This window comes from Acipenser ruthenus, chromosome 21 (genome assembly GCF_902713425.1).
Source record: "Acipenser ruthenus chromosome 21, fAciRut3.2 maternal haplotype, whole genome shotgun sequence".
NCBI classification, from domain to species: domain Eukaryota; kingdom Metazoa; phylum Chordata; class Actinopteri; order Acipenseriformes; family Acipenseridae; genus Acipenser; species Acipenser ruthenus.
The window spans coordinates 24521964-24547091 of NC_081209.1; the positions used below are offsets into that span (position 1 = coordinate 24521964).

A 25128-nucleotide genomic window follows, 5' to 3' on the forward strand; every position below is an offset into this window, starting at 1 on the left:
AGGGAGGCTACAAAACAATCTCAAGGTACTATAAGATGTCTGGTAATGAAAGCCAGTGTAGTACTTCAGTTAATTTCTGTGCGTTTCTACATACCCTCCCATGAAGGCCATGGGAAAGTGGAATTGCAACAAGGACACATTGTAAGTGACCAAGCCGCATTCACAGCACAGCATTCTGGCTAATGCAGGGAGAACAAGAGAAGAAGCTTGCTCTTGAGCACAAAGCTGGCCTGCTTTCCACAGTGATGAATGATGGTGGTCGGATTAATTCAATAACCATTTAAAAAGCTGGGTTTTCTCCCTATAAAAGAAAATGTTTTGCGTTGTTATACCTTGTAGAAGACGACTTGAGTGTCCATGTTTAAGGCTTTTCCTGACGCAAAACTACCGTATGAGACAGTAGTAGCTAACTAGTCCCCATACAAAAAAATAAATAAATAATGCAAAACCACTACCAGCTTTCACGATTGCTGTAATGCATCTTAAAGAGAAACTTCATATTCCTCACACCATACCTTCTGCTTTCATGTAATGCACTGAATATGCAATGACTTTGTCCGAGTTATACAGAGGTCTGTCCCAGGCCAGCAGGATAGCAGAGCTGGACACGGTTTCAGGACGGACGTTTCTTGGAGTGCTTGGCCGATCCTCAGACATGACCACAATCAGCCTGGCCATTGACAGAATGGAACCCTGGTCATTCTCTGCCATGCACTGATAAATAGCATCATCTTCTGGAATGATTTGGTTTATAACCAATTTACTGGAAGAGACAAAGGGGGAGGGGGTCGTTCATTCATCAAGTGTGGTAAAGATCATCAATAGCAATTAATACACTTGCATTTCTGTGTACACAAGTCAATACAGTAGTTAGAGAAAGGCCAACAAAAAAAGTCCATTAGTTTAATAAAATTATTAAAACATTGTGTACTTAAGTCACTAATTGCATATTTAAAAAAAAAATGTATTGATAAATTTGTTCTAGATTTACTGCCGTGTGTTACAATGACAACAGGAATCAATTGTTTTTTTTAGCTGGCTGTTAGAAAATGTTAGAAAAAATATATGCAGATCTTTCCCATTTGGAGGCTGAAGCTGTGGAACTCCAAGGTTCTTACCTGTTGTACATTTTGATCCTTCCATTGGAGTGGATCTTCAGCCCATTTTTAAGCCAGGTGATCTTGGGGTTCGGTATGCCTTCTGCCAGGCAAACAAACCGAGCAGTTCCTGCGCGAGGCCTGGTCAAACTCTCTGGCCACTCGACAAATGAAGGGGGAGCTAGTTAAAAAAAAAAAAAAATAAGAAAAAAAAGGAAACACACTTTTAAATGGCTTTGCTTGACTTCAACGTCAATATAGGCAACAGGCAGGTGAACTGGGCAATAGAGGAGTTTTGAACAACCAGGTGCATTGGTCTTGTGTAAACACAACCAGACGTCCGCTGAAATTTAACCCAAAGTAGGATTCCTTACCTACAAAAGGAGTTCCTTAGCTGGAATTGGAATCCCTGCCACACAACTGTTAACTTACCTAGAACAGCGAGCGCTGCAGTGGCCACAGTGAAGTTGCGTGTCCCTGGAGTGGTGGCCCGACACACATACACACCAGCATGCTGCAGCTTCACATCAGAGATGATCAGGTTTCCATTGCCCAACACACGTGTGTTGAACACATCAATCGACTTGTGGTCTGTCGGCAAAAAGAATGCAAAAGAAGAAGAAGTCAGAACCAAAGATGGTTTAGCCATTACAGTCTCATAGTACTTGTGTTATAGTTGGCATCATTTACTGTGAAGAATGCAATAAAGTCTTTAAGCTATGGCCTGTTTACACTACCAAGTAATGATATTCATGGGAATACAATGGACACCAATAAATTGTAGTCAACAGCGCCACTTTCTTCCCAGTCTATATAAATGTTTGAATCTGTAATAGGTCACCACAAACAGTTTCAGTTATCAGGCCAATTCCTACACTGCAAACAATCTAATCTGAACCTGTGATTCTTCCAGTGATCACAGCTACCATGTAGCCTGACTGTTTTAAGATAAAGTGGATACCTAGACGGCTCCATGAAATGATAGGCTTTGGATTGCCAGTGGCCACACACTCCAAGATGGCGCTCTGATGCAGGGTTGTTGTAATGTTCTGAGGCCCCGCGATGATTCTTGGCTTCTGTGGCGGCCTTGGCTCTGGAACTACAAAACAAATCAAACCATTAAGAAAATGAAATGGAGTTAATTAAAACTAGTTATTTAAAAATAAAAAATATACAAAAATAAATATATACATTGCTCCCCTTTATAACGCTGTAGAGGGAGCCATGATTGTACCGCCTCATAACCTGTTCCTTATAACTTAAAAGGGGAACCAGTGTACACACACTAATCTTTATTATATATATATATAAAAAATATTTAAAAAAAAAAAAAAAAACACAACACCACAAAAAATCTGCTAACGTGGATGTTTTTTCAGTTTTCGTCCTTGTAAATACCTGAAGTAACAGTCAGTGTTGCCTCTATGCTCCTCCGACGGTTCACAATGTTAGTTGCCACGCAGCGGTAATTCCCAGCATCTCCTTGATTAACTCCATAGATCTGCAGGACTCCATTGGGCAGCACAGTTATCCTATTGGACAGCAATACCACGATCTCATTAATTCAACAAACAGCAACCAGAAGACCCATTCAAAAACTCTCCGCAAATGAAGCAAAACCAACAAATCGGTGCCCATGGTCCCAATGTCGAGGAAGTTGACTAGTACAGAGACTGCAAGTCATCTGATTCTGTAATCAGATGGTCTTTAAGGAGATGGGGTTCATACCTGTTTGTAGCCAGAGGCAGTATGGTCCGATTGAACTCCCATGTGATGATTGGTGGAGGGTTGGCATGGATCTTGCAGGTAAATCTGGCCACTGAACCCTCCTCCACCACTGAAGAAACAGGCTGGACTTCAAAGGGTGAGATACCTAAAGACAAAAAGTTCATGGTGAGGAAATGGGCAACACTGGAAAATGAAAGTGAATAAAGACCCAGATGAGAACATTTCAGAAGGGACTGCCTAGGATAGAGTGAAACAAACCCAAACTTAAAGACACACACTGGCTACTGAAGCACAGCCTCTTTAGGAACTGTTGAGCCATGGCTATTTAGGACATCTCACCAATAACACGTCACCTGGTTAAATGAGGCACCGAAAGAGTCAAGTCTAGAAATGGAATGGACACAAATCAATGTATTGTTCTGTGGACATTCTATTTTAGAACTGCTGAATTTATACATTCACACTGCACAAGAAGTTACTTCTTGCATTTAAACAAATGAAGATATATAACATTGTAACAAAACCCATGGTTGAGAGACCATGTTCATCTAAGGATCAATACAAGCTTTACAATTAAAAAGAAACCCTAAACCTGATCAATGATTAGATACATGAATGTTATCTACCAGGCCATGGGTAGACTGAAATCAATCAAGATGTTCAATGAACGCACCTGGAACAATTACTTAAGTGTGTTCAGAAATGTCACTCCACTCTACGACCGTCTTAACACCTCCAGTTACAGAATGCAATGGTTCATTTTCCATTCGTTTCCAATAGTAAACCAATTGCAGCCTGTCATTATTTGAACAAGAGATTACATGTTGTAATAAGGTACCAGCAAAATCATCAGTACCAGCTTCTACAGACACACTCACTGGATCAATAATGAGACATGCTCCCCTGATGCAGAGAATTGTTTTGTCATCGTGCCGATGGCCAAGAGATAAATCATTTTTAAAAATTACTTATTTTTAACAACTGCTCAAAAACAAAATTTGGCATGTACAAAAATGTTGTCACTAACTATACCTTATATAGCTATTCTAACAAATGTATGGAAGAGAGTTGGGGGGGGTGGGGCATGACAAATGGACTAAATGTGGAATCACACCATTAAGGACAAAATAAAACAAAGGTCAGGATATTGTTATGTAGGAAAGGGAATTACATTAACATTGATTTCTTTTTAAACTAACTGCACAGCGGCACAGTTCACTGAAGAGCACCAGCGAAGCTTTATGGTGTTGTCGAGTAAAGTCTAATTGGCTATGTGGTTTGAGTCGATTGCATTCTGTGAATTTACTGGCTTCTAAACTCCAGGAACTACAACGCCGTACAACATGAGGAGTGTGGAATCTCATTAGAAGGTACTATAAAAACTATTGCTAGACTGAGCATAGCCTGTTTGTAAGTGTATACTACTGGTAGGTCTTCCACCATGTGTCAGGTGTTCAGAAAAGAGGGATGTTGAATCCAATACATTTTTTATCCATTTGCAGTGCCACTGCTGTCAAGCACCTTGTCTGGCCAGTTCTGACCGGTCTCCAGGGTAATTGAATAAATCAGTGCCATTGGCTTTGTAGTCCATTAGTGAGTTCAAATGCCTATGGGCATGACAATTGTGATATTGCTGTGCCTTTTGTAGATATTTTCAAAAGGTAAAAGAATGATGTGCAACCAACATGAACAGTATACCATATTTACAAGCATGGCTAACCTTCTATCCAATTTAAATTATGTAAGCATATTCTACAGGACAACCAGAACTAGACAGGTTAAAAACCAACTACCTAGTATATAAAAATAGCTTAAGCACACTTCAATCTTTAAAAGAAGGGATCGGCTGAACAAGGAATTTTAACTACTGATACAAAATCTCCTGGTAACCCCGATTATTAATTATTAATCCCTGGATTAACAGTAGACAAGGAAATGTACAGTTCCTAATTTACTTTTACAAGTTCCTATGATAAATTACGAGCTCCACTGATCCTCCCATGAATCAACCCATCTGCCTTTTGTTTTACTACAGAGCTGCATATCAATTTCTCTTGCAACAACACAATGAACCTTCGGGGAGATTAAGTGGGCCAGTATAATGGCATTTGGAAGCAGCTTAGCTTGCCTGTTCTAGGCTTGACAGTTTTTATCTCCTGATATTCCCAGCTGTCATAACAAGCATGTTAGTATACAGCTTTTGTTCCGCCTTCACAGGATCTCCTCTGAAGGTTCTTAAATAAACTGTAATTCTATTCTTATGAACGCAGGCCTATGAATGTGGCAGTTGACAGACGTGCTAAAATTTGTTGGTACCCCTCCACAAAAAATGAAGAATGCACAATTTTCTCTGAAATAACTTGAAACTGACAAAAGTAATTGGCATCCACCATTGTTTATTCCATATTTAATAGAAATCAGACTTTGCTTTTGATTTTTTATTCAACATAATATTGTAAATAATAAAACAAATGAAAATGGCATGGACAAAAATGATGGGACCGCTAACCTAATATTTTGTTGCACAACCTTTAGAGGCAATCACTGCAATCAAACATTTTCTGTAGCTCTCAATGAGACTTCTGCGCCTGTTAAGAGGTAGTTTGGCTCACTCTTCCTGAGCAAACTGCTCCAGCTGTCTCAGGTTTGATGGGTGCCTTCTCCAGACTGCAAGTTTCAGCTCTTTCCATAGATGTTCGATAGGATTCAGATCAGGACTCATAGAAGACCACTTCAGAATAGTCCAATGTTTTGTTCTTATCCATTCTTGGGTGCTTTTAGCTGTGTGTTTTGGGTCATTATCCTGTTGGAGGACCCATGACCTGCGACTGAGACAGAGCTTTCTGACACTGGGCAGTACGTTTCGCTCCAGAATGCCTTGATAGTCTTGAGATTTCATTGTGCCCTGCACAGATTCAAGGCACCCTGTGCCAGGCGCAGCAAAGCAGCCCCAAAACATAACCGAGCCTCCTCCATGTTTCACTGTAGGTATGGTGTTCTTTTCTTTGAAAGCTTCATTTTTTCGTCTGTGAACATAGAGCTGATGTGTCTTGCCAAAAAGCTCCAGTTTTGACTCATCTGTCCAAAGGACATTCTCCCAGAAGGATTGTGGCTTGTCAATATGCATTTTAGCAAATTCCAGTCTGGCTTTTTTATGATTTTCTTTCAAAAGTGGAGTCCTCCTGGGTCTTCTTCCATGGAGCCCACTTTTGCTCAAAAAGCGACGGATGGTGCGATCAGAAACTGACGTACCTTCACCTTGGAGTTCAGCTTGTATCTCTTTGGCAGTTATCCTTGGTTCTTTTTCTACCATTCGCACTATCCTTCTGTGCAATCTGGGGTCGATTTTCCTCTTGCGGCCACGCCCAGGGAGGTTGGCTACAGTTCCATGGACCTTAAACTTCTTAATAATATTTGCAACTGTTGTCACAGGAACATCAAGCTGATTGGAGATGGTCTTGTAGCCTTTACCTTTACCATGCTTGTCTATTATTTTCTTTCTGATCTCCTCAGACAACTCTCTCCTTTGCTTTCTCTGGTCCATGTTCAGTGTGGTGCACACAATGATACCAAACAGCACAGTGACTACTTTTCTCCATTTAAATAGGCTGAATGACCGATTACAAGATTGGAGACATGTGTGATACTAATTAAAGAAACTAATTAGTTTGAAATATCACTATAATCCAATTACTTATTATCTTTTCTAAGGGGTACCAACAAATGTGTCCAGGCCATTTTAGAATATCTTTGTAGAATAAGCAATAATTCATCTCTTTTCACAGCTTCTTTGCTTTATTCTATGACATACCAAAGGCATGCAAGTATACATGATAAAATAGCTTTTAATTTCATCACTTTTCAGGAGGAATGAAGCATTATTTCAATGAGCTGTAAGGGTACCAACAAATTTGAGCACGTCTGTATATCAATTTCAGGGAGAACTGACCACTCAATTATTCTGTATTCACTCAAACCAAATATGTCTCGTCAAGCTCGTGCTGGAACAGTAGATACATTGCAGTCAAAGCCAAAGGGGGCATGCTTTAAATAAACAGCAGTTTGAAAGAACAAATCAAGTGTGGCAAAAAAAACAGTGAGAAGCTGTCCTTTTGGTCATAATTTGGAGAGCTGCCAGAAATCTCCCTGCCGCAGCCCCTTCCCCTGCAAGCAGCACTCCAATAAGCTATATAATAGATTTCACTTCCAGGACACAGCTCTTCAATCAGCACTCTAATCCACTTTGTGGTTTACAAATCAAAACATTTAAAAAACACAGTCATTACTTGCCGAAGCTGTCAGAAGCTATTACTCTACAATACACTTCCATTCAGGATTTCAGGCTCCCAGCTGCATACGGGAGGAAAGAAACCAGCGGGCAGCTGAAGTAGAAGAGGGATTTGATTTCTCTCCACTGGATCTATTGCTAACCAATACAGATAACACAAGTGGGCTGAAAATGAAATCTGACAGGAAGAGAAACACAACAGTTTGCACATTGGCTTCCCACTGACAACCCACTGAGTTTCCATGAAATATTTCTTCCTTTTCCACTCTACCTGCTGTCTATATAGATTTATATAGCTTTTCACTAACCTTTCTGTTTTCTTTCTAAAAGCATTTATTCTGAAAGCCTCAAAATACCAGTGTTTTTTTTTCCAGGGGTGTCCCATATCAAAAGAAACCCTGCAGTTCAATGACACATTGGCCCATCCATTGTAATTAAAGGAGTCATCTATTAACCAGCTCCCTTTCAAGGGAATAATTAGAGAAGTATTCGCTCCTAACCAAACTGCAACAGCAGCGTACTTATTGTACATTCACAGAGCAAAATATATTGCGTTGTAATTATTTAAATCTAAGCCATGCATTTCTGTCTATAAACCTGAACCAATGCAAACCAACATCCACTAAATGTCAATAATCCATAGCCCCACCTCCCATTCCCCACGCCTTTGAAAAAATTATATATATTGAACTAAAAAAAATCCATATTGACCTTTTCTTGCGGCAGTTCATCATACAAGTGATCATTATTTGAACAGAGATAAAAGTGCTCCATCAGAATCCTTATCTACTTTCCCAAAACAAGGTCAGAGGCTTGCTAGCATCTTCTTATTTACTATAAGTAAACCATCATGAGCGCAATGGATTGCAAATAAAGGCTTCTTACTCTCCCCCTGAAGCATCTATTGGAAACTCAATTATTTGTTGTCCTAATTAGTTCATCCATACCATTAGTTTAAAAAACACTCAATTCAAATACTAATATAAAAAAATGATCAATGTTGGTGAAGTAATGAAAAAAGTAATTTCAGCATACAGTAACATTTTCACAACTGGCAACACATGCTTAAAACTCCCATCCCTTTATGCAAGTATAGTATAGGTAGCATGTGATTTATTTATCTCGGTTGCAAACTAGACAGCCTTTTGCAGTGAGAGGACAGGAAATAAGTGCATTCAACTGGAATTGTGCTGTTGGTGCCTGGTCTTCCATATAGAGGTGCGATAGTCTGAACATGCAAATGAGATCCTGCGGATGACGAGTTGCCACAGTAAGTTCTGACTTTATCTGGAACCCCAATACCACAGGACTGAGGGATACATGGGACTTGTGAGCTTGACATGCCAGTCATTAGCACAGAAAAGTGAATGCGCAACACATTTTGCAGACTGCTGACCAACAGGGGTTCCCAGTATTGAAGGTCTGTCCATACATGCCAGTATTTAGTTAACAAGCAGCGACTACTTAGGTCAGTTTATACCACAAAGAAAAGTAATGAATGAAAGACTATTTGGAGGACCTGTTAATTCTTGGACACAATACAACAGCAGGTCTAAAAAAAAAAAAAAATCCCAGGTCATTGATTTAAGTAAGTGTATAATTAAATATGCCACTGATCACACATTTGCTTTTTGTCCTAGATCTTGATAAATGTCTTGCACGTTTCCCTCTCGTGTATATTTAACAGAACCCTTGTAGGATGATCCTTATAAACCATTTCTGTTGCTGCCCCTCCTCCAAGCTCTATCACACGGGTTAATTGGAAGAACGTGGAGAGTTTCCAAATGTTTGCTTTTTAAAGTTTTCTACAGAATCTTCCAAACAGCCACTGATAGATGGGAAAAAAAAAGTCAGCAAAAGAGGAGAAAAAAAAAGAACGATTAAATGGTTCAGAACGTCTTAGACAACAACCTTCCCAAGCAATAGGTTATCTGGTCTGACTGTTCAACAGCTTCCACACTTCAGAGCAGTAAATCTGCTGTCTTAATTCAACTAATATAGGTTTTTTTATTTTATATATATATATATATATTATATATATATATATATATATATATATATATATATTATATATATATATATATATATATATATATATATAAATAAATTACCCTCTATATAAAATATCCAGTTGCTCATCTACTTCTGATTTTCATATCTAATACTGTATTTGACTCACTGAAAAAAAGCTGTTGACTCATCTCTCTGTATTCAAATCTATTGGATACGTTTGCCTACATAACTATGATTAATAGCTTTATAAAGCCCATACTGCCAGATCGCTTTCCCATGCAGAGTACAAATTCCCAGGGTGATTGTATGGGCTTTCAGTGAGTGATTACCAGCGCATTGGCAGCTGACAGCTTCTTAAGGCATTTAAGGCCCTGGGTTTAAGTTTGTAGCAAAGACCTCCTGCCCCCCCTGATATATCAGCCAACATGTTAGCACATCCACCAGAAATGCAAGGTGATGTAGCTTTGTAGTCTGCAATAAGGGGTCAGGGGTTGCTTGTACTGTAAGTGGAAATGATATCGTATGGTAGTTAAAGGGTTCAGTATTAGAACATGACCAGTTTGGGAATGTCCAAGGTTTAAGTATATTTTTAAAAGTGTTGTATAATAAACCCTCGTTAATAAATAAATTACTTTAAATCTAGTCCACAAAAAAAGAAATGAATGGCAAAACAAGAAAAAAAATAAAGTGGTCAAGTTGAACAAAAGTCCTGTTGTCAAAAGACCACTTCTCAACCATAAAAGTAAAACTAGGTTCAGAAACACCACTTCCAGTAAGAGTTCAGACAATAGCCAGCTTTTCATCTATTCAGCAGTGTGCACCTAGATTCTGAATTCAATTAGTTGTGGACCGTTAGGTCACTTGCACCACACAAACAGGGCTGCCCCTCCAATAGAACTTTGATGTTAAAAAGTGGTGCAAGATTTGCAACCTCTTGGGAGAATCCTTGGTTCAGGATTGATTTATCAGAAGTGCCAACACTTGAGGTATAAAGCTGTCCAGAACAAAGAAAGGACAGTCAATCCTGGACATTTAACTGATCTTCACTCCTTCAGCAAGGCAAAAGTTTTAATCAACATCAAAAGTGCATTCCTTGCTGTTTCACAACAGGGCTTTCTCGCCAGGCAGGTATCAAATTAGTGCTTCAGACCTCAAGGGCTGGACAGGGCTGGAAATACAACAAGAACAGTTTACACATACTAGCATGGATTATGGAAAAAACAGCAACAGCTAAACTACCTTGGGTTTAATCTATATCTGAACTGGCTTAATGAACAGTGATTAGTACCCTAGTTAAACTATGACATTTTACATACTCTATGCTTTTGAAACAGAGTTGCTAATTAACCTTTACTCAATACAGTGTGAGATTACTGTAATGTCTAATGATTTCTCTTTGAGACAGAATGAGAAAAAACCTCCAGAAATAACTCCTCCTTTAGTAAGAACATGAATAAGTACATTCACAAATGCATATGCACATTAGTTATACTTCAGTGATATATCGCATTGCAGTTCCTTTTAAATACTTTATCAACATAATCTAACCTTCTATAGAAACATCTTCCCTAGGCCTTCCTTAGAGCAGTGGCTTACCTATAAATAATTACTATAACTTTAGAGTTGTGCTCATTACACCCAACAAATAAAAACCTAAAGGAAAATTCTCCTCACTGCAATGCAAAGAAAGAGGATCTGACCATCTGCCCATTCTCCTGCCCTAACCCCTTCACCTCTGCTCTCAACAAATCCTGGCTAGCACAACACTTAGCAAAGCATGGCCAAGCTGCTTCACAGCCCACAATGTTTAAAGCCTTCTGCCTGCCTGCAAACTGCCAATCAATCACATCACAGGGGCCCTCGCAACTCCAGGGGGATTCCCGGGACATATTGCTTTGTAACATGTTTTTTTCTACTCAGTGTGAAAAAAAAAAAAAATACCAATACATTAATACCAACAACAAATATATTTTACATCAAACAGCCTCTATTGAATAACATGTATACTGGTATCACCTCTTTGATGTGACTTAAAAAGATTTTTCTGACACGGAGGTCATGAGTGGCCTCAAGTTACAGATAAAACGAATGCTGTGTTTTTCCACCAGATTATAGGCATCAGAGTGAATACAACCTGTTAGCTTTAACTCCAAAGTCGCAATGCAACTGTTAAGCCTCTGCAGCTAGTAAAAACGGGAAACAGAAAGTTTCTTTTTTTTTTAAATATATTTAATGACTAGTAGGCGATCTTGCTTCAGTACCCTATAAAAGGGATGTTCAGGCAGCAGGTCTTCCTGCAATTAAACAGAAAAAAAGACCTGTAAAGAGCTCATTAAAAGTGTGCAACTTTGACAAGCCTCCGCCCAAAATAAGGAGGAAGGTCTACTCTCTCTTAAACTTAAGTGCTAATTTTCTCAATTGTGCTGTAACCTGAGAAGCCTTACTAAACCACACAGCAGAGTAAACAATGGGTCAGTGGCCAGGTCAGACTCAAACAAAGGTTCCCTCAGAGATGTCAGGGCCAATCTCTTTCTTCTTCTCACCACACTGGCGTGCCATCTTGTCGGTTTCTTGGAAGCTCTCCGGCCCGAGCAATGCAGAGCCTCTCTATAGAAGTACGAAGACAGCCACGTATTTTAAAGTTCAGGAGTTTGCTGCTATACTTCTCTAGTCACACACTCCACACTAAGAGGGAAGCGAATAATTTTAGACGAGAAGAAAATTAAAATCATCACTTACTGACAAAGCCTATTGGCCTATTTAAATGCTACAACTTTAATACTGGTATATTAATTTTAAACTACATTTTAGAAACAAACGCTTTGAAAGCAGCCAAATACCTTAAACTGCATGGAAATGTATCGGAATACAAAACATGGAAACATATCAAAAGACACCATCAAAATGTCAGTGTAGGTCCAACGGAACCTTTGACAATCAATAGCTATGGCCATGATAATAACATTCCCCTATTTATTCTGCATTTAGTATACCTTAGGTACTGTAATCAGTTTACTACCCATCAGAGAGACTTATTTCTGTTTTATTGGAATATAAACTGTGTATTAAAGCTAGATAGTTTCCAGCCTTGTTAATTCTCTGGCTTTTTTTCCCCTCAGAAGATCTATCAACAAGACAACCAATATGTGCAGAACCAATGCACTCACCAAGCATTTTCATGGCCCCTCCATTTCCCGGTGGTGTTCAAAGCAGGAGATGACAGGGGAGACCCCAAGAAAGCCATGCTGGACAGCTTCAAAGCTGCTCGAGTTGTGTCGCTGCTGTTCATTCAGATTAAAGATAGGTGGGTGCACATGCATTGTACACACCACGGCTTTGTCTGGTGCAATTGGCCAAGCGACGGACTGAAAATACTAATTTCTAACCCTACAAATGTCCTCATGGCTTGCTGCCTCTACATAAATACATTCTCCGAAGCAGATTAACTCATATACAAACAATGGCAGGTTGACGGATTTTACATTCTGTAGCGTTTAGAAAAATGTACACGATACAGTAAACCAATCCCATGTTCAGGTTTTAGCCAAATCTTGAAATCCAATTATTGTGTTTTTTTAAACGCACATCCTTGATCCGCATATTAGATATGGTATCTGCCACAGTGGGGGAGCTTGCTCGATCTCAAGTCAAGTGTAATGACTGAAACGTGCAAATGGAAGTGCTTTTAAATTGTGGTTTATTCACAGAATGCCTTCAATGCAGTCTATCAAAACAATACACAGATCATAGGCAGGGAAGGTCTGTCATATTTCATCACAGGCAGCTCGTCACATTCATTCAAACACAGCCAGAGCTTCGGCTGCAGGGCGTTTATTACATGCAGTGGAAGGAGCCGTGTGAAGCCAGAGATCTCTGTCCCTCAGCCCCTCACTATGACAGCTGCACTGAACCCAGTACATCACAGCTGACAAATCGCACTGCTTTCACTCAGAGCCAAGCACTACATTAAAACAATATATTACACATTGAGCTACAAGGATTAGTTCAATTATTTCTAGCATTTGGGTTCAAAAGGGTGCTGTCCTATGCAAATGTCCATAAAACCACTTCATGCTGTGATCAAGAGGAAGTGGATTATAAAACAAGCTGCAAATGCAAAACAGACATGCTCCATCAGGGGCGCACCCACACAGGCATGGGCAACAATCTCTGATTTCATTGTGTGCATCCTGTATTTATTTAGAAAGTCAGTCAAGCAAGAACCACAGCCTCACCCCGCTGGCTGTCTGAACTACTGTAAGCAACCAACCATGGAAGAATCTCATTCGTTATGTGTTTCATGTATTTAAATAACACATGCCATTTCTCATTCTGTGAAGCAGTCTAATACAAACCAAGCCTGCCTGAGAAAATTCCTTCATTTAGCAATTGAGAATGCCTACAGCTATGACCAAAAGTTTTGCATCACCTAGAATTTAAGGATTGAGACAATTAAAAAGAAAAAACACTATATGAACATAATTTAGATATTTTTACTTAATTATGTAAATCGAAGAAACTACAAAATGGTATCGCAGTCTACCGGAAGCCATAACAGTAGTACATTATTTCATGTTAGATTTTGAAGTGTCACATTTTTCCATTGTTGTCAGTTTTTTGTTAAGTATATGCAAAAGTAGTGGGCTCCCGAGTGGCGCATCCAGTAAAGGCGCTCCGCGTGGAGTGCAGAATGCGCCCTACAGCCTGGAGATCACTGGTTCAGGTTATGCCATCGCCAACTTTATGAAGCCAAATTAGTTAATTCTATAAAGAGATACAAAACTTTTGGCCATAGCTGTACACCACATTTCTGTAGATGGATGGTCTGCACCAATACTTTGTCAAAAAACACAGGCTGTCTTTTAAAAAAATAAATAATTCAATGGCCAGCCAACAGCATCATTATGATGATGATGATGATGAGTAGTTGATGAACAGCAGGGTAGTTCAAATTGGTTAGTGAAACAGCCCTCTCAATCTTATATAGTGTCCCTTTACTTTCTATGATTAAATGTCCAGCCCTGAAAAGATGCTCTCCTAGACAAGCGCTTGAAGGGAAGAATGTGATGCTGAAAAGCTAAAATGAATCAATCATACAGCTGATGGTTAGTAGCTAGGGAGGTTCAGAATAAAGCTGGCCCCAGTTCACTGACCATTGTCAAAGCATAACAAAGCTGGTTTTCCCATGAATAGCGTGGCCTCCGAGACCAGGGGTCACTGGGAAGCCCCCACTTGGGTTTTCTTTTTTGTATGTTCTAAAGTTCTCAAGTTATCGCAATGCCAAGGTATTGCCATTTCATACTGTCAGCAGTAGTTCTATAAAAGACAGGCAGGTGATGAATGGGCAACATCAGAGAGATTGAAGATGTACCAGAAAGCACCTCAAAAAGTGTCTTTTAGGCTATGCTGAACCATCTATTAAATCTATTTAGGATTTAAAAATCAGATGTTTATACAAGTCAGCTTTTTATTTATTTATATATTCTAATGAAAGAACATGTATGTATTAACTTGGGACATATCCGGTTTCACTTCAATCTAATAATTAGTAGCAAACAAGGTGATGAAGATGCGTTTCTGAAGGACACAGAAGTAAAGACTGTCATGGTCCGTCTCATTTAAAATACTCAAGATATCACTTCTGAATGGTCAAAAGGGGCCCATGACCTCTGACACTTGGAGACTACAAAAGTCTTTGATCTCAAACCAGAGATTCAGTTCTTATCTATAGTGGTTGAAGAGATTTCCTGAGGCTTTACGTCTGCCTCACAAGCCCATTAAACACATTTAAAATGTCCCCCCAAACTGTGTGGCTGTTTATAAAAGATACACATGTAATAATATTATTTGGTGATTCTGTAAATCAGACAAAGTCATACAAAAAAAGTACAACTATTTTTGTCTTCATTTTAAAAGTGTACAGTTAGAAACTCAAATATTGTCTTTCAAATGTGTGCTTGCAATCATACTGTCAAATACTAAATATTGCTTATTTAGTGTTTCATTTGAACAAGGTCATTATAGGCCAATGACTCAATTGAACTATACAGTATGTGTTAAGCAATGCTTTACAAAAAGAGGTCATTTTGTATTACATTGCTTCAGACTCTTATTAACCTTGTAACATGCATTTTGACAAGAAATGCTTTAAGGTCATGAAGCCAGTAGAAAACATGTTTGCAAATATAAAATAATTGTAAAACAGAGTATGCACAGGGCAATTAATTGGAGTATAGAGCTAAGGACAGCAGTGTGGAGTAGTGGTTAGGGCTGTGGACTCTTGACCGGAGGGTCGTAGGTTCAATCCCAGGTGGGGGACACTGCTGCTGTACCCTTGAGCAAGGTACTTTACCTAGATTGCTCCAGTAAAAAACCCAACTGTATAAATGGGTAATTGTATGTAAAAATAATGTGATATCTTGTAACAATTGTAAGTCGCCCTGGATAAGGGCGCCTGCTAAGAAATAAATAAATAAATAATAAAACCATGTCTACTTTCGTTCTAGAGACACACATTTTGTATGATCTGCGTACAACTGCCATGATTACTTTATCTTGCAGGAAAGGGAATTTCTGCTGACTATCCATTAATATGAAGATAAATAATTGATTTTTCTTTGAACTCTTTATGAAGTTTCTGCTCAATTCTGGCTGGTCACAGAATTTTAATGAAGAAAAAAGAAAGAAGATAAATGTCGATCAATGGCTTTATAAACTCTACGTGCTCCCTTTAGAAAGGTCACAGAGAAGAGAGGCCTGGCCTAAGGCACATCGTTCCACATATTAGAGCCAGTAATGAAAAACGAGTTCCCTTGCAGGCAGCAATGCAAATGGAGCTTATTTCAGAATACAGCTGGTTAACCAAAGGTGTTGTATTGAAACTCCATTGATTTTGCGTGTGCACTCAAATGAAGATACCACAACTGTTTTCTGATAAGCACCTCAAGATAATTATCCCCACTTCTTCCTTTGCAGAAAGCCTAAACAGACAAAATGGAAAGTGGAAAGTGATTAAACAGCCTACTGGAATGGACCTCTGAGCTGGGACAGCCCACGTTTGCTGTGTAAAGAGCACTCTGCTTGTGGATTCATTTCAGACGTGTTGCCAGGAATGTCATGGTGATCAATCAGGATGGGGTGCTAAATTTCAAAAAGAAAAGACAGCCCTAACCCTAAACCAACAGCCACAAGACTACAGCTTAAAACAGGTAGTGGAGTTGTGGAACTCTAAATATTTGGAATATACATGAATTTGCAATTCTATCTAGGTTAACTTCAGCAAATACATTATGCAATAGATGTCTTCATAATCATTTTAATCAAAGTAGTCATAATCAAGTTACCAACAACAAAGGTATTCATATTTAAACTTAAATAAATGAGCCAATCCACGCAGCAACTAAATGGAGCAATTTATTAATGGGCTTGAGGTTTTAAAACAGACAGCTGAAGTTAAATACAGGTCAAAGATGGCTCAAGCGGCTTTAAAATATTTGAGGAATGTCATTAAACTTGTGGAAAATGACATCTCTCCAATATCAAATCATCTCTGGAAACACAATATAAGAACTCTGCAAAACCAACATATGCACCCGGCTTCCTGCTGCAGAGACAGTCGATCCAAACCTGCCGTCTTCCACGTAATCCTAGTTAGCTTCAGAAGTCACATGTCATTGTTCATGAAGGCACACATTAGAGCCTCCACAGATTGGGTTGCCCTCAGGCTCTCTCTCTATCTATACCCCAATCAGCATCATTACCTCAAAACAACAACCCTGTTCTTTCTCAAGACCGCCTGCTTGTTTATGTTACAGAGAAAGGAGGTTTCTAACTCTAGGCCATCTATGTTTTCATTCGAAAAAGAAAACAAAGAAAATCTTGCTCTGATGGTACAAGACTAAAAAGCAGGCTTGAGCCTACTGAAACAGAACATAAGCAAGATCACATGTACGCACTGTAAATGGGTCGATTGTGCTGCGAAAGGCTCAGAAAATAAACACAATGTTTCTTTGTATCCTTGCACAGACTTTAACATCGCTACAAAACTTTATTAGGGGCCAAGGATTTCAGGCAGAAGGTCCAGAAGGCTATGCCAATATGTAGATATTAGTTTACCAATCCTTCCCATGAAGAGACATGCACACGCCAAATTATGAAAGCTTTAGTTTTTCACCTGCACATGGCTGGCGACACACAAACGATTCTCACATTTACCAGAACGTCCTTTAGTAAGCCTATTAAAACAGAAACAACTTGCAAATGTACAGTCTGCACATCACAAAATGTCCCTTAGCTTCTGTATAGTGATCTGAAATACAATACATGGAAATAATCATCATCATCACATAGAGAGCAGTCTAAACAAAAAAAGCTTCAGTGTATCTATGCTAAGACATTGTATTTTTTTTTGTAACAGGATACCTTAGCATACTTTTTAAAAGGTGGTTTTAAAAAAAAGCATACTTTTCATAAAAAAAAAAAGTTTCTAAGGGACCTCTTTTGTCAGAGTAATTGTCCTTCCAGAATGAAAAGGCCCAGCTGTTAAACTGAGCAGACCTGACCCCAGATCACTGGACAAACAACTGCCCACAAAAAAAAAATCCCTTTCTTCAGAGGACAGTCAGGGGGCAGACAGACAAAAGAAGTCACACTGAATGGCTTTTCATTAATTCCTCCATGTAGCACAGCAGAAAGCAGTCGTATGAAGAGCGCTATCCTTGGCTTCACTCCTTGGCCCTGCAATAAACCGCAGCAATTCTAATACACATGGAACTTTTTTTTTTTTTTCTTTACAGGTGAGGTGGTATCCAATCAAATTTCTCCTAACCAGTTACACAGGATTTAAGTGAAACTAAAGTGACAGTAAACTTGTCAGCAGCAAACCCCCACCCCCAGCTTTGTTTTCCTCCACACTATATTTCTCAGGTACCTGCAAATTTTATGAGCTTCCAGATAGACAGTCCAGCAGAGCTAAGTGTCCCTTTAAAACAAGCCTGTGAACTCCACTGGCTGATTTGATCAGCTTTTACAACATAAAACAATACACCCTTACAATTAGAATACATGATATACAGCAACCTGGAAACACCTTTTTAAAATCACACTCTGAAACACTGATGTATTGAAATGTGCCATCTATTTTCACATACACAACCTGCTGCTAAATAACATTCGGTTTTACCATTAGCAATCTGCAAAGTAATCCAAGGCTCATTAACTTGACTTTTACTACTACTGCTTTTAAATGGCTGTGCCTATCGGATATTATGCTATTTTAAGTGCTAGCATTGAAAAATATGGTCAACGTGGTAATGTCAATAGTAAGGTTAGAAGCTATTATCATAGTCATCTGAAGTAGCCCAGTAAGAAATGCAGTTTGATGTTTATTTTGAAAACAAGGTATTTTAGGTCACCCAGAGCAAGGGTTGTGTTTTGGACCAATACAGTGCACTGTAGGCCCCATTCCCAAGAATCCCATTTCCACCTTTTAAGGAAAGGAAATAAACAAGTCACTTCCTGTCCACAGTTTACAAGGAAGATTAACAATTAACAGACTTAATCCTTTTCACTTTCTGCTTCCTTTGACCTTAACAGATATCAGCAATTCATTTTTCCTCCCACTGATAAATGCACAGCTTTTGTGAATTCAGCAAAACTTCAATCTACAGGTAGACTCTGAATAAAATGAGATTCGAGTTTATTTGTATATTGTGTGTTCCAAGCTTAGCGAATACTGCGACAAGTATTTTGTTTGTTTGCTTTTTAAATTCCAACTTCAGGGAATGTTTTCTTTGTTGAATACTGTTTATATTTTGTTTTGTAGTTAGCTTGCCCTGCTGTCATGAATCAGTTCAGGTTCTGCTAGATATTTACTTAAGCCTGGCTTCAACTAAACAGTTTTGTTCCTCACAGCTAACTCTTGAACAGAGTCTCACTGAGACGCAGACTAACTTTCTTTAACTGCCAACTGTACAATGTAACGCTTGGTCAAGGTGCTTACAGTACCTAAACTCTTAAGTTTCTCTGAAAGGGAATGTGGAAACTAAAGTAAATTCTTGAATGCATGGGTGAACAAAGAGTCAGGCCTTGGGGCTTGCAGGGGGGAAGTGTCCCAGAAGACCTGCTCCGACGTCCCCTTGTGGTAATGCTCCTTGGCCTGCTCACATATACGAAGCAATGCATTCCAAAAGAACAATTCATGACAATCACTTTGTGAGTCTGCGACATGAAAGCTTCAGCCAATGAATGGGGGTCATCTGCTCTTTATCACTGGGGTAACCCACATCCCGGACAGTTTCTAACCTTTTAGACCTGTAGCTCCCTCATTTGCACATGAATAACCACATTTTCTGCCACATTGTAACTTCTGGGTTCCAATCGCTAACTTTAGCAGCAAAGGCATTATGTACCCCTTCCCCCCTTGTTCTCAGACCCTAGACTATTGGATGGATTAGAGAATTAGGCTTCCAAATGCAATGTTGGGCATTAGACTTCTGAAGAAAAAAAATGATCATCTCACTGGCCAAAGCTTAGCCACGGAAAACTGAAAAGAAAATGATAGCACCCTGCTGGTAACTCATGATAGACTACCATTTCCTTTTTAAAGCACAGAAAGCCAATTTAATGCTCAGCAATATGTTAGGTCTTCATCTTTTTCTCTGATCAGCTAACATTTAGTTTCAGATACCTGCAGAACGATTCACAACAGTGAAAACTATACTAGGGTTTTGCATATCAAATATTTTCACTACAGATTTAAAGAAAAAAAAAAGTATGACTATTTGGTATTAAATAGAAAGCAGAAATGCTTTCGCATTACTGTTGGCAAAGACCATAAACCTAAGAGGGGCATGGTGAAGTTTGTTTTTTGGGGTTCTTCTTCATGTTTAAATGCCCTGACTCAAGGCAAAGCTCACACAGCCATGTAGAGCCTGACTGAAATGAACTTTTGAGGTCTCAGCTCACCCCCTAGTGCACTGGGGTTACACGCTGCATTTCACAGATGGAAAGTACAGCACTTGTTTCTTGTGCTTTCTTGTTACTGTAATGGACCTTGAGGCCCATTCATGTCAGCCCCTGACCACTGGTGACCATACATGTGAATCATATTCCATTTGTGGTCCATAACCCAGTGCAGAGTTGCACGAAAATAGATGCACTGTGTGTCACACATAGATTCGGAAAACAAAAAAAACCAGATTCCCTGCTTAAGTAACTTACTTGCTATAGTAAGGCGGGCTTTTTGGCTCAAAATGGCTCCATATTTGTTTTGCGCAAGACACTGGTAGAAACCTTCATCGGATTTGTCTCCTCTTCGGTTTTCCACCTCTGCAATGTAAAGGGAGCCATTGGACAGGGCATATACTCGCTCGTTTTCTGTAACTTTTACTCCATTTTTGAGCCACGTCATTGACACAGGTACTTCTCCACGGGCTTGACAGTCCAAAATCACAGGGTCCTTCCTCAAAACCATCACGTCGTGTGGCTCTTTGATGAAAAACAGCTCACTAAAACACAAAACACCTGCAAAGAGAGAAGGCACAGTACAGTAAGTAAGCAGCAAGGGAATCAGTAACGCACAATTGAATTTCTTGCCATGGTTCAGCATGAAAGGTCAACTGAAAGGCTGAGTTTGGAATTCAGCCACCCAAGTGTATATTGTAACAGGACACTGCAATCATACTTGGATTTCAAGACTTCGCTTTACACTAATTTAATCCAATTAGTATGCACATAAACTGGCTGAACAAACTATTGGAACCTACATTAAGAAAGCCAGCATACTTTGCTCAATGCATTCATTAAATAAAACATGTTTTTGTTTCAGCATCACCTGGTAAGGAGCAGCTTTTGGCATGTTAAAAACAGTGCAGTGGTATAAAGTTTCACAACAGTGTCAGAAATAGTTTAAGGAAATAGCTGGCACCACAACTGCCACACTGGGTTTGAATTCCTAGAATTTTTCTTAAAAGTTTCATCACTTAGTAAGGAGCGTTTGGGAGCAAACTGTTTGCTAATTTTACAGGGTTGTCAAAAGGGATCTTGAACAGTGCAAGCAGTAAAAGTCATATTTTACGAGGAGCCATTAGAAAAAAAACTACCAAGGTAGGTCAGTAGCTTCTTTTTAGAAAACAGTGTCTTAACAAGCTGGAAAGACACCACGTGGATGGGAGTCCTGCTCTGTGCCCAACACGCTGCAAATGAAGCCAATCATTGCCTGTTGATTTTCTTTAACGAGCTGTATCACGCGGTTTAAGACATGTGGGGGAAATTGCAATTTACAAACTGCGAATAAACAAAATATATTCGTTTGGCTTTGAAATGTGTGGGAAACATTAACACCCTATTGATTTCACGATTGTGTATTCCCGTGGAACAATAGCATGCACAGTAGCCTACTACTGATGATAGTAAGCCAATGTATGTACAAATAACTGCAGTTTTTACTCGAAATATATATTAAAATAACTATAAAATTAGCGTAATAAATGGACGCATTTTTATTAACATGAGTAAAAAAAAAACAGTGCAACCTAAAGTATTAGAGTACCTACGTTTGTTACGCTATTACATTTATACTCTCAATTAAAGGTCTGTTTCGTAGGTCAGGCGCACACGCTGGAAAGCACGATGTACTGTTTCACATCAAATCCCGTGTGGAAAGCCAGCAATTCAATCTCGCTACAAATCCCTGAAAGATTTGCAAGCACGAATTACAGGCTTTCGTTGTATAAATGAATAACACCACCACTTTACACATAACATGCATAACCCAAAATCAACTAAATCAATAGAAAATCAATGCATTTGACCTGAACAAGATTAGGCATAAATTAAGGTTTCACTGACCCCGATTATAATGTTAATGTTACTTTTAGGTAAACGTACACGATTATTGCCGGATCTGTGAAACTACCCTACAGCCCTAAACGCTTTATTTATAAAATAAATAAATAAATAAAATAAATAAATAAAAATATACTGCGACTCAACACACAATGGCCCAGAATATGTTTGTTACCTATAATACGGTCACTAATGTAAAAACTGCCAATTGGGGAAAATAAGAATTCAATCTATAAACGTATACCACACGAAATGCTTTAAAATGATGTAGATTCTATTAAAATGTAGATCATTCCGGAACTAATAAAAATCACAGTGGAATCACTTCTTAGTCATTAACGTTTGGTTTTTTAAATTCTGTATTTATTGATTCATTCACGGTACAGTAATATACTGTAACTAATCAGTAAAACGAGAATTTCCAAATATTATAGACACAGTGGAACTCAAAGGACCATCATCAGGACATAAAAATGCATTCACATTATTTATGCTAATCAACCGCCAAGGCATGACACGTTGAGAATTAAACTATTAATCTCCCGAACGTTTAGTACCTCGGAGTTACAACAACGACTAGTACACCGAGGCTTAAAAACTCATTTCAGAGAACATGCATTTTGTTTATTCAAATCAAACATCATTAAAGTAAAGCAAAGTAACACATGCAGTGTCAAGCACGCCGATCCCTCTGAATAAGCTACTTTCAAAAACAAATTCCGAAATATATCCACGTGTATCACTGATGTTTTGATCAGTCTACTGTTTACTACAGTTCCTACAGTGCCCTGCATTCAAAGCTGGGGGGGCACGTGAAAGAGAAAACAGGATTTATTTTATCCAGAAATAAGACAAATGATTGCAATGGTCAGATCGGACAATAGATGACCCGAAATAGTGGTCAGCGCGGCCATTACACTGCCTTTGGACACTAAGCCTTGTCCGTAATAGACTATGTTTCAAAGTGGCCACTTCAACTAAACTGCAACTTTAAAATGTGATATTTAGCTGTGTATTATTCCAACAGCATTTGCAATCACTAATGCAAAGATGCGATTTGCTGTTAAAACATGCTGAAAGAAGAGGCCAGCGAAAGGGGTAAAGGGACATATCCGATGGTCAGTTCGGCAGTTCACAGATGTATATTTAAAATATATCTATATTTACAAAACCTAACAATATTAATTCACGTACCTGAAATCGGAATAAATACTGCAAAATACAGCACTCGCCGATATGTTATCCTTTCAAAAGACGCCATTTATTCCAATTGTTTTCGCATGCTAAATCTTACTACTATGCCTCTCGCACGTACTCGTCACTAATCTGCTTTCAACTGAGAGCGCCACTGTTCACATCAGGGACTGCTTTCCTCTCAATACCCCAAAGCGCAAGGACATTTCATCCCATCCCATTTCCCACCTCCGCAGCGCTATGTTCTGCGGCATCACTGAAAAAAAGGAAGAGTTCAAAAAAAGGAAGAGTTCATCCGCCAAATGATGAGAGCCAAGAACTACTTTTATCTGGCAATTTACAACCTTCCAACTTTTAAGGTTAGGTTTGTAACACGACCCTCCGTACAATTTGCGAGCTCTGTGTTTCCCCAGTTGACTTGACTTATTTTAAACACATTCTTGAGGGGATGTAAGAGAAGCAGGCTGTTCAAATAAGTGGAAAGAGCAAATATAGAAAACTGGTCTGCAAAATAGTTTCTGTTGCCTAACTCGGTACATATTTTTTTTACACGTTGCATTGTGTTTACTGACTGTAAAACAACATACAACATGAGCTATGTAGGCCAAGTGCTTGTTAATAAAGTTTTTGAGCTGGCAGTACATCTCTTGTTGACTGTTGCTGTCAATGCCTCCACCAGCCTCTAAATGGGTTTAACCAGTGCAGAATGGCAGGTGCGCCCATGACAGTGAGGTAGATAAATAAATAATTGAACTAAACTGAGGCCTCAGTTTGGTGTTCCAGTTGGTGCAAGACAATCAGAAATTCATTTGATTGGGAGGCAACAGAATCAATTAAAATAATAATAAAAACAGGTGTTTTCTTAAAATAAAATATAGCAGGAGAAAGAAATCAGTTAAAATAGCACAAGAGAAAGAGCAAATTTAAAAATGGGTTTAGGAATTGTGTTGTTCTTTTGGAATTTTCTTCCAATTTCACTTAGGTCAGCAGCTTCATTAATGTTTAATTAAGAAGCGGCTCTTTTATTTTGTAACCTCTCATGGCTGCCCAGATGATGAGAGCCTTTGTTAGTTTGTTAGGTGTCATGCATGGTTTAAATATACCGCATTTGTTTTATAACCTGCTGTAAAAAAAAGACTTCTGTGGAATGTCTTGTTAATTGAAATTAGATCAAGGGGTTTTATCTTGTGAATGCTTTAGAAATAATTCAAAGGAATCCTGAAGAAAAGTCACACGTCCTGGGTTTCAGAACTCCCCCCATCAGGTAAGTAGTATATACGATAATGATCAGGAGTCAGAGTACTCAAGCCCCTGGCAAATAAGTCTTTACTCCCCTATAGCTGGAAAACTCCTAATATTAAACTTACAGATTTAGCAGAGGCAGCTTTGTGGAGAGCAGCAATAAGCATACATTCCCGCAGAAGTTTCTTCAGTCGTTTCAATTGGAATTGCTAATTAGACTAATCAACACCACAGACCCCCACCTGGGTTTTTCTCACCTGCTTGCTGTGGAGAGCTCAATACTAATGATTTAATAATCATTCCGTGCAGCTTTAGTTGGAGGTCCTGACTGACCCATAGGGGTAGCATGACAAACTTTGGTAATGTTCTATTCCATGGGTGGACAACAATCAGATTGGCTTGTCTGTGCCAATGCCCTGCTTCAAGCAAAGTCCAAGGGGGCACGATGCTGTCAGACAGGGGTTGCCAAAGTTAGCCCCTTCCAGACCTGGTCTTTGTTTCATCCCTGTTCTAAATAATTGAATGGAACTAATCAAACCTCAATCCAGACCCTAAGGTAGGTAAATATTTTACCTGTTAAACCTAGAGTGGAATGGCCCTCCAGGACCATGCTTGGACACACATGCTGCAGGAGGTACCTTCATCAGATGTGGCTACTTGTGGAAATTAAATATCCAATAGCACTCGTCCTTCAGGTGAGACGTAAAACCGAGGTCCTAT

General features: G+C 39.1%; 1 protein-coding gene across 1 annotated transcript in view; it reads right to left on the reverse strand.

Moving 5' to 3' along the window:
- The window catches only part of LOC117428330 (protogenin), a 47481-nt gene extending 24029 nt beyond the window's left edge, over positions 1–23452 (reverse strand). The window contains exons 1-8 of the mRNA XM_034047207.3: positions 23167–23452; positions 20347–20649; positions 2826–2970; positions 2496–2629; positions 2059–2196; positions 1530–1688; positions 1119–1278; positions 516–763 (exon numbers count right to left, since the gene is read on the reverse strand). Of these exons, the coding sequence (XP_033903098.3) occupies positions 516–763; positions 1119–1278; positions 1530–1688; positions 2059–2196; positions 2496–2629; positions 2826–2970; positions 20347–20649; positions 23167–23233 (1354 nt within the window). The 5' untranslated portion in view covers positions 23234–23452. The remainder of the gene's footprint in view (positions 1–515; positions 764–1118; positions 1279–1529; positions 1689–2058; positions 2197–2495; positions 2630–2825; positions 2971–20346; positions 20650–23166) is intronic.
- Between the last annotated feature and the right edge of the window lie 1676 nt (positions 23453–25128).